This window comes from Magnolia sinica, chromosome 16 (genome assembly GCF_029962835.1).
Source record: "Magnolia sinica isolate HGM2019 chromosome 16, MsV1, whole genome shotgun sequence".
Classification (NCBI taxonomy): domain Eukaryota; kingdom Viridiplantae; phylum Streptophyta; class Magnoliopsida; order Magnoliales; family Magnoliaceae; genus Magnolia; species Magnolia sinica.
Genome location: NC_080588.1, coordinates 43,211,384 through 43,222,684, shown reverse-complemented (window position 1 = coordinate 43,222,684; position 11,301 = coordinate 43,211,384). Strand labels below are relative to the sequence as shown.

At 41.1% G+C, this 11,301-nt stretch overlaps 1 protein-coding gene across 1 annotated transcript; it reads right to left on the bottom strand.

Moving 5' to 3' along the window:
* Positions 1-2,314: 2,314 nt before the first annotated feature.
* On the bottom strand, positions 2,315-2,701 carry LOC131228813 (uncharacterized). The gene has a single exon (XM_058224672.1). The coding sequence runs from the start codon at positions 2,699-2,701 to the stop codon at positions 2,315-2,317; it is 387 nt and encodes a 128-aa protein (XP_058080655.1).
* Between the last annotated feature and the right edge of the window lie 8,600 nt (positions 2,702-11,301).

Sequence of the window (11,301 nt, the reverse complement as noted above, 5' to 3'; positions counted from 1 at the left end):
TTGGGAATTTACATGACACTTGGTGAGCCCTCCTTTGAGTTTAAAGAAATTATAGAAGTCAATATTAAACTCATGGATGGATGCTTAATCTCTTCTTAAGAATCTTATGACCTAATCACATCTACAATTTGAAAAGCATTCTTGTCCAACCAAAGAAATATACATAGATGTCATGGTGCATAACATCCACACATGAGATGTGGGCTTTACCGAGAGTTCATTGTAAGTCACATCCCATTGGTTTGCTAAAGGTTCTATTAGCTAAGTTTGACTATCAAGATATGTGCATTTGCACCACTATGGGCCACCCTTTACATGAGGCTTTTCTGGATTTAGAACCTCCTTAGGTGTATCCTGAGTATTTTTCCAAGAGGTAAGATATCCTTGGGCGCACTCACCTATATGGACTTTTCCAAGTAGTCTGTCTACCGTGGGTGACCTTTTCTTTTGATAGTTGGATCTGCATCCCTAGATTTGTGACTTGATTATACATTCACCCAATCATGTGGCTGCACCCAATAGACGCAGGTATGATGGTAGATGGAGACCCCTATGATGGGACTCCATGGATGGCTGAGGAGGAGTTCGGCGAGAAGGACCTATATGCTGACATAGTTGAGTCATTGGAGCTTAATTGATATCTTAGGATTTACTTGCTTTTGTATTTCAGACTTTATATCTTGCTTACATTTTGAGGATTGTAATTAAAATCCCCTACTGAGGGATTTCACTTTTATATATTATCCTACATTTACGTATGTTAAACTCTTTTAATTTCACTTATGTTAGTTTATACAGTAGTTACCTTTCGTAATGATATGAGAATTGTTGTTAGTTAAATGAATGTGAGATCACTTCATAATGTAACCCTCGGGTTCTCGTACTCGAGTGATCGTCCTCGGGTTATGAGAACCAGGGTGTTACAAGTTGGTATCAGAGAGAGAGTTTAGACAAACCTTACCTTTGGGAAAGAGTTTATGCAAACTTTCAATATCTCAAGTTTAGAATGTTGGAATTAGAAAGTGAAAATTAAGTAAATCTCCCTTAGACTTAGGGAAATTTTAAGAATATAGAGACCCAAATTTAGGTCCCCTTAGGAAATTTCAAGTTTGGTTGTTTGAACATAGAAATTAAACTTAGGTTCCCATTATAAATTATTACATATCTAGACTCAAAAACTAAAGATTTAGTCCCTATACTGAGCATAGATATTGGGGTGGTACCAGGTAGGAGGTCAATGGTAAAATCTACCTCTCTCCTTGGCGGTAATCCCAGTATTTCCTAAAATACTTATGGGAATTCACCAGCCACTGGTATTTGGTTGATCGCAATCTTCGCCGATTCTGCCTCTTCCAGGGCTCGTAAACCTTCGTAGGTCTCGAATTGACACCTCCCTTGTATTATAAAGGGTGATCGCCCGGGTAATGTTACTGTAACTGTCTAGGCATGGCAGTCCAATATTGAGTGAGCTCGGATAAACTAGTCGATACTAATAATGATATCGAACTTCTTAATATTCATGACCACCAAGTTTATACATGTATCCCTGCCTTCCAATATGACCAAGCATGTGGGACAAAATTTTACAGTTTCTACGAATCCTCCCATTGGAGATGCTATGACCAAAGGTCTTTCTAGACAGCTTGACTTTAAGTTCAGTTCTTTTTCTATGGATGAATTAATAAGAGATATGATAGAACCTGAATTGAATAGAACATATACTGGGGTATTCTTAATGTAAGCAGTACATTGGACAACTCATGGAGTGTCCTCATTTCGATCCTTAACAGATAAAACGAACATGCGACCAGCTAGAGTTCTGTTCTATGGCAGAGCTGTTGGCTTCTTGAACTGTGATCATTGTTGACTGGTGGCCTAATCACTGAATGAGGTGATGAGATTGAGTCATTGGTGGCCTAGGCTTGCTGCCCTCGTCTCATGCCCTTTTGAAATAAAATTGGCTGTATGTCCTAACTTCCCACAATAATCGCAATGCATAAACGGATGAGGAGAAACCTTGGCTCGCTTCTCTGCCATAGGGGGGTTTCGGGGGCAATGGGCTGACTCGACTACTCGAGTCTCTGAGTAGAGTTCATGCTTTCATCATCTGATCAGTATTCTTCTCTACCAGAGTGGACTTATCTACCACTTGAGTATACCGGGAAAAATCAAAGCAGCATAGTTTTGACCTTATTCCTATGCACAAATTATCCCTGAATTTCCTTAATTTGACCTTCTCCTCATTGACTATGGTAAGCACGTATCGAGAAAGTTCGGCGAAGCGTGCTTCATACTGTGAGATTATCATATTTCCTTATTTGAGCTTGAAGAATTGCAAAACTTTCTCATCGCAGAACGACTCTAGGAAATACTTCTCATTGAACTTGGTCTGGAATCCCTTCCACATCCACAAGTAGCCTGTTGGAGTGGGCCTGCATGTCAAATCCCACCATTCATCTGCTTCTCCTTCTAGCGCGAAGGTGGCAAGGGTCACCTTCTGAGCATCCAAACATCCCAACGGCCCCATTAGCTTCAATATATGCTTCAACCAGTGTTCAGCTACGATGGGATCAGTTGCCCCAGAGAAGATTGGGGGTCGCATCTTCTGAAACCTCTTAAATACATTAATCTCCTTTCCTGCCAATGGGCATGAAGTTGATACATGAGGTCTTTGATTCAATACCTCAACTGCGGCCGCCATGGTGCCCTACTGCTGCCGAAGGCTTGTTGTTGGCCTAGCAAAGAAACCATCTGTTCCCATGCGTCCGGCGTCGGAGCCCCTATATGTGCCTTGAAGGATGAAGTCCTTTCCATATTGGTTGTATGAGGTAATGGGATCCCTTTCGCTGTCGATTCTGAGTCTAGCTCTATAGGTTGTGTTGGGACAGCTAGGTATATATGGGACTCTCTTCCCTATCCATCCCTCTTGGATTCTACAACATTGCCTGAGAGGCTTGTGCCTGCTAGGCTCGCATCTTCAGAGGCACTGTATCCTGTAATTTAGGAAATGCAATATTAGGGTGCAATATTCTATCATTATCGCACCATAAGGTAGTCAGTTCTGCTATAAGGATTTTGCAATCCTGAGGGACCCTAAGTTTCTATATTTCTATGTTAATAATTTCTTCCTAACTAAAAGGGATTTTTAAAAATTTTAAATGGCTCTCCTAATAAATTTTCTTCATTACTCATATGGGGAAGAATTTGAATTACTTATATGGGGAGCATAATCGATCACCTTCTCATTGAAGATTTGGAGGCATTACTTATATGGGGAAGAATTTGAATTATTTTGTGATCACAAGAGCCTGAAGTATATCTTCACTCACAAAAATCTAAACATGTGGCAGTGTCGACAGATGGAAACATTGAAGGACTTCAAATTTGAAGTGTCCTGTAATCCTGGCAAGGCAAACCTCATAGCAAATGCCATGAGTCGAAGGAGGAATCATGAAGTTATGGTTGGCCTCATGATAAGGGAAGGAGAAATGTTGCATTTCATTCAGGGCTATGGAGCAAAATTTTCCTTCAGTGAATCGAGTATACGAGTAGCTTCATTGGTCATAGAACTAACATTGATTCATCGCATCATTGAATCTCAGGAACAGGATGAATCACTGAAGAATTTGAGGCTGAGGTGCAAAAATGAAGGAAGGCAGGAATGGCATGTCAGTGCAGATGGCGGCCTGAGATACTGAGGCCGTATTTGCGTATCAAAAGTGCCTGAATTGAAGCAGGCAATACTGGACAAAGCACATAAATCTCATTTCACAATTCATCCCAATAGTACAAAAATGTATCGGGATGTCAGACGTCAGTAATCGTAGGAAAATATGAAGCGTGATATTGCAAAATACGTTACAAAATGTCTCACCTGCCAGTAAGTAAAGGCATAACACCGCAAGCCGCCAGGCCTCCTACAGCCATTGCCCCTCCCCAAAAGGAAGTGGGAATGCATCAGCATGGATTTCATCTTAGGACTCCTAAAGACACGTAGGAATCATGACTCCATTTAGGTGATAGTTAACAGACTGACTAAGTCAGCTCAGTTCCTCCCTATACATGTGAATAATTTAGTTGATGACTTGGGTAAATTGTATATCCAGGAGATTGTTTGTGCTCATGGCATTCCGCAGGAAATTGTGTCTGATTGCGACACCAGGTTCACCTCGACCTTCTGGAGAAGGCTGCAACAAGAACTAGGCACTAAGTTGAAATTTAGCATAGCATTTCACCCACAAACAGACAGTCAAACTGAAACGGTAAATCAAGTGGTAGAAGACATGTTGAGAGCATGTATGCTTGACTTCAAGGGCAGTTGGGACGAGCACATCCATCTCACAGAATTCGCATATAAGAACAGTTTTCAAACCAGCATTGGCATGACACCGTTCAAAGCCCTATACGGACGACCTTGTTGAGCACCGCACTGTTGGGTTGTGATTGGAGAGAAGAGCTTACTAGCGCCAGAGATAGTGTAAGAGACGACAGAAAAGATAGACATAATCCGAAGATGCCTACGTATGGCTCAGAGCAGGCAGAAGAGTTATGCAAACAATCGTAGGCGATATCTGGAATTTGCAGTCGGGGATCACGTGTTCTTGAAGATCACCCCTATGAAGGGCATTATGTTATTCATGAAGAAAGGAAAGCTCTCCCCCCAATTTATTGGACCTTTTGAAATTATGGACAGGGTAGGAGTCGTTGCCTACCGTCTCGCCTTACCGCCAAAATTTGCCAATGTTCATAATATTTTCCACATATCCATGTTGAAGAAATGTGAACCGGAAGCATCTCTTATCATTAATTGGGATGATGTTGAGCTAAACAATGATGCCAGGTACATCAAAGCCCCAGTTCGCATACTGGATCATAAGGAGTAAATCCATCACACCAAGACCATTCCATTGGTGAAGGTTCTCTGGTCATGTCACGGAATGGAGGATGCAACGTGGGAGCATCAAGTCAAGATGGAAGAGAAGTATCCACACCTTTTCAATAACCCTACTCAAGTAAAATTTTGAGGATGAAATTTCTTTTAGGAGGGGATATTGTAACAACTCATGCTTTGATCACAACTTAAGACCATAATCAGGTAGCTAACTTTAGACATTTAACAATTATTTCAACCTGCCAAATGATGTAAATCGATAAAATCCTTTACAAAAATGCCTAAACAGACCCTCTCCTCACGTGGATCCCACTTTCGATCCATGCTTGTACACAGATCTGTGTATACCCACTATACACAGAATTGGGTATTAGGTCAAATGAAGTCTGACCCGATAAAGATTCCAAAAGGTAGAATATCTCTTACTTTCCTACCACACACAGATTCAAACTAAGACTATTCATTTAGGCCCACCATCGAGGACCATCAAAACTGTCACACCTAATCTGAGCTATCCATCATGTTCACAAAGGCCACCGACCACAACCATGGTGGGAGTTGCAAGAAATAAACATGTCTATAATCACAAATCAAAGACGAACTCAATGTTGAACAAAGAAGCCTTGATGGAAAGATGAGATCCATGTCATGCCACCACGCTGGCATATCCAGCCGTTTGAAGTCCTCAAAAATCTTCCGTGCACGTAATGGAGTCCTCGTCACTCCAGATAAATTTAGAAATATCTCCGCCTGCAGCTGGGAGCAGAAGGAATCTTCCAATTTATAAGAACTATCCATCCCAAATGATTGTTAGCTTCTAGAAATCTCTCATGAACAAATCTTGGGCATTGGCATTAGGGCTCATTGAAAATCTCGTAGTAAGCTAAGAAAATCATGAGAAGTTGACGAGAAGACAAATTGACGCAAACCATCTCCGTGCGGCTAAACGCATTTAATCTACAACCTTCTATCCACCATATGAGGGACCCCACATGCCCTATGGTGGATTTCAGAACCATTCAATCGACCCCGATCGATGGAACAACTGGTCAGAGCGAAATTGCCATGATCATTGGGTCATCTTCTCCAAACCGACCGAAAGAACCCAAGACCCTTAAAGTTAGTGGTTTACAAATCGAAACCGTCCAATGTGTGTCCCACCTCACCAAAAATGCATCCAGAATACCCGTTCAGGCCCATACAACCATGTAACCAAAGAAGGAAAACCTTAAGAAGAAACTCTCGACTCTTTTACCACTAACCTTAAAGTTTACCACTAACCACTAACCACTTAAAAACCTTGATCGTTAGGGAAATATTCCAAAAATATAAAGAAAAGAAAAGAATAGAAAGAGGGAAAAAGAGAGAGAGAGCAGCCAATGGAACGAGTTGCTGGCTACTACTGCAACTCAACTCGGTTGCCACAGAAAGTGAGTCCGAGTCAGATTCCAACCCACCCTATTATCAAAAGAAAAGAGGAATTAGAGGAGGATAGAGTGTAGAGAAGGAGTCTGAGGTAAGTGCTGCTAACGCATACCCAACTCAATTCACACCAGCTGAGTCAACCCCATGCCAACACGATGTTTCTCCCTCATCCCGTTCTCGTCAGTCAGTAAGCCCACCATGCTAGCAGTTCCATTTCAATAATACCATCATGCAAATCCTCAATTGAGTTACTGATCATCCACTCAGATTGATGAACCGACCAGACCCCTGTGCAGACTCACCGATTAGACACCCTATACTTTAACCACACCACTCCGCTTCAACTGGGTTGTAGCACGACCGAGTTATATTGCTGATTCCAGATAGAGTCAGAGCCGTTTTCCCTGAATGGCCAGATAAAGCTGATCCCTGCCCGAACTCATGTTTCCCTAAACGCTCTAGGAGATATTAGATACCAAATCTAACTGAGTCTGTGAACGAGATCTCTGACCGGAGTAAACTAAGATCAGGATACCATCCATCCCACCTCCTTCAACCAATGAGAGCTACATCCATCCAAGTATAAAAATCAGAACTTCATTTCCTATCTTTAAAACTCCTCTCAACTCAGTTATGAGTTGACTCATCCAGTCCCCTATCTGAGTTGAACTTGAACCCATCGTTGACATCGTGTTAAAACTGATCTCAGGAGGCCCTAAGAAGCTCATCAGATCAAAGGAAACAATAGTTTTAACACCACTACAAGTAATTTCATGAACTTTAACTCAAACAATATATTCATTGAAAGTCCTAGCTGAGTTAACTCGGTAATGACTCGCTGAAGCTTGAAACAACCTATTTAGATACTACTTGCAATGGTTTACCTAGAGGAGTACTCTCTCTTCAACCAAATGTAATACAAGTGAGTAATTGTTAATGTTCATATTACTAATAGCTTATATGTATGTAATAACTAGAAGTCTAAGCTTACATTTGTCTAAATTTTAGGACTATTTAACTCACCTCATGATTTGAGGACACAACTAGAATTGGAGTCCTCTCTTATCCAGTTGGTAAGAAGAGATTTGTCAGATCTCTAAACTTCTCATGGATCTAATTATTAATGGATGAGAGTGGTGAATATTTGGAAGTGATTCCATCACCTAACCATGCTTAGGAGACAAGGCAAATAACAGTAATTTACCAAACCCACAACCAATCATAAGAGAATTGTGAAAGTTAGGAAGGATTTCATCACCCAACCATCCCCATGGGATGATGGTGAATAACAAAATTTCCTAATTTCACAATCTCAATACATGAAATGAAGATATCTTAACATATCGCAGATCTATTGTAATTTGAGTCACAACAAACTATTAAAAAATAAAAATATTCATTCATAATCAAACTAGAATCCAAGAGAGTTCAAAAAAACATGAATCAAAATAAAGCAAACATCCCAATCACACTACAACCTTCACCTCTTAGCCCTAGCTAAGAGGTTTAACCAACCATAGACATGATTGAACTAAAGACTCTTAAACAAATCAAAAAGACCAACTAAAGAGGAAGAAGAAGAACTTCTAGACGATGGCTCCACCCTTTTTCTCCACTCCTTCAACCCTAGATGATGCTTAGGGATGCCCTAGGGACCCCTATTTATAGTTTTAGGCTTTGCACTTTCACACTATGTGGAAAAATTCGGAAACTGCCTCAAATCCGCGAAATTCACACAAACCTGCGTAACGCTCGACCTGTCGAGTGCCATCCTTAATTCTTGACTGGTCAAGTAGGATGGATTTTTAGTTGTTTTACACACTGGAGTTCGAGTCGAGCACACTTGACTGGTCGAGCCTCGACTGGTCGAGTGGAATCCTCGACTAGTCGAGCTTACGCAGGACTAGTCGAGACAGAGCCAAGACTGGTCGAGGATTACGCAATTTCACTTCAAAACTACGTTTTTCTTCATTATTGACTTGATTTCTTGGATCTTTGGAGTGTGCGTTCTTCATTTATGGTTTCATCAGATCCACTCTTGGCTATGGTGATTCTTAAGCATTAATTCCAGGCTTTTAACATCCTTTTCAATCTAAGCTCTTAAATTCACCTTGCAACACAAACATGATTAAAATATAACATTAAGCATTATCATGTTCATAAAACTAAGAAATAAATGGGGTCTAATATGCAATATTTGACCCTCAACAGTCACCAAAGTCATGAGCTTCTTGGGGATGGCTGGATATTATTGGTGGTTCATAAATGAATTCTCTCGTATCGCCCAACCCCTAACCCAGTTGATTAAAAAATGTGAAATTCAGCTTGAATAATGAAGCAAAGGAGTCTTTTTAAGAGCTTAAGAAAAGACTCACCACAACCCCCATGCTTACACTTCTAGAAGAAGGGCCTAACTACGTGGTATACAGTGACGTTTTACAAATAGGGCTAGCATGCGTACTCATGCAGAATGAGAAGGTGATCGCCTACGCTTCCGGGCAATTAAAGAAACAAGAAGAAAATTATCTTACCCATGATCTAGAGCTCGACGCAGTAGTCTTTGCCTTGAATATTTGGAGGAATTACTTATAAGGGGAAGAATTCGAATTATTTCATGATCACAAGAGCCTGAAGTATATCTTCACGTAGAAAAATCAAAACATGTGGCATCATTGATGGATGGAAACATTGAAGGACTTCAAATTTGAAGTATCCTATCATCATGGCAAGACAAACCTCATAACGGATGCCTTAAGTCGAAAGAAGAAACATAAAGTTATGGGCAACCTCATGATAAGGGAATGAGAAATGTTGCATCTCATTCAAGGTTATGGAGCAAAATTTTCCTTTAGTGAGTTGAGTATACTAGTAGCTTCATTGGTCATAGAACCAACATTGATTCGTCACGTCATTGAATCTTAGGAATAGGATGAATCACTGAAGAATTTGAGGCTGAGGTGCGAAAATGAAGGAAGGCAGGACTGGAATGTTAGCGCAGACGGTGGCCTGAGATACTGAGGCCTTATTTGCATACCGAAAGTGCTGCTTTAATACTGGACGAAGCACATAAATCTCGTTTCACAGTTCACCCCAGTAGTACAAAATGTATCAGGATGTCAAACGTCAGTACTAGTGGGAAAATATGAAGCGTGATATTGTAGAATACGTTGCAAAATGTCTCACCTACCAGCAAGTAAAGGCAGAACACTGCAAGCCGCTAGGCCTCCTACAGCCATTGCCACTCACTAAATGGAACTGGGAATGCATCAGCATGGATTTCATCTTAGGACTCCCAAATACACATAGGAATCATGACTCCATTTGGGTCATAGTTGATAAACTGACCAAGTCAGCTTAGTTCCTCCCTATACGTGTGAATAATTTAGTTGAAGACTTAGCTAAGTTGTATATCTAAGAGATTGTTTATGCTTATGGCATTCCATGGGAAATCGTGTCTGATTGCGACACCAGGTTCACCTTCACCTTCTGAAGAAGGCTGTAAGAAGCACTAGGCACTGAGTTGAAATTTAGCATGACATTTCACCCACAGACAGACGGTCAGATGAAAGGGTAAATCAAGTGCTAGAAGATATGTTGAGAGCATGTATGCTTGACTTCAAGGGCAGTTGGGATGAGCACATTCATCTTGCAGAATTCGCATATAACAACAGTTTTTAAACCAGCATTGGCATGACACCGTTCGAAGCTCTATACGGACGACCATGTCGAGCACCGTACTGCTAGGTTGAGATTGGAGAGAAGAGCTTACTAGGGCCAAAGATAGTCTAGGAGATGACGGAAAATATAGACATAATTCGAAGACACCTCCTACGGTTCAGAGGAGGCAGAAAAGTTAAGCAACCAATAATGGGTAGGATCTGGAATTTGTAATTGGGGTTCATGTGTTCTTGATGATCTCTCCTATGAATGGAATTTTGTGATTCAGGAAGAAAGGAAAGCTCTCCCCCTGATTTGTTGGACCTTTTGAAATTATGGATAGGGTAGGAGCCGTTGCATACCGTGTCGCCCTACCACCAAAATTCACCAACGTTCATAATGTTTTCCACATATCCATGTGGAAGAAATGTGAATCGGATACGTCTCATATCATTAATTGGGAGGAGGTGGAGCTAAACAACGACGCTAGGTACATCAAAGCCCCATTTCGCATACTAGATCACAAGGAGCAAATCCTGTGCACCAAGACCATTCCATTGGTGAAGGTTCTCTGGTCACATCACGGAATGGAGGATGCAACATGGGAGCATCGAGTTGAGATGGAAGAGAAGTATCCACACCTTTTCAACAACCCTACTCAGGTAAAATTTCGAGGAGTAAATTTCTTTTTGGAGGGGAGATTGTAACAACTCGTGCTTTGATCACAACTTAAAAGCAGAATCCGGTAGCTAACTTTAGTCGTTAAACAATTATTTCAACCCACCAAACGACGTAAATCAGAAAAATCCTTGTAAACATACTTAAATAGACCCTCCAAGGAGATCAGATGATGCAGATTTCTCGGATCCTCACGTGGATCCCACTTTCGATCCACACTTGTGGAAGGATCTGTGTACACCCACTGTACATAGAACTGGGTATTAGGTCAAATGAAGTCTAACCCGATAAAGAATCTGAAAAGTGAAATTTTTCTTGCTTTCTTGCCACACGTGGATTCAAACTGACTGTTCATTTGGGCCCACTATCGAGGACCATCAAAACTATCACACCCAATCTGAACCATCCATCATACTCAGCAAAGGCCGTCGACCACAACCATGGTGGGAGTGCAAGAAATAAACATGTCTGTAACCACAAATATAAGACAAACTCAGTGTTGTACAAAGAAGTCTTGATGGAAAGATGAGATCCACGTCATGCCACCACGCTGGCATTTTCAGCCATTTAAAGTCATTGGAAATCATCTACGCACGTAATGGAGTCCACGTCACGCCAGTCAAATCTAAAAATATCTCCGCCTATAGCTG

What these genes read in the sequence shown, in the direction of transcription:
- LOC131228813 (XM_058224672.1), bottom strand. Translation starts at nt 2,701, where the DNA reads ATGGCGGCCGCAGTTGAGGTATTGAATCAAAGACCTCATGTATCAACT.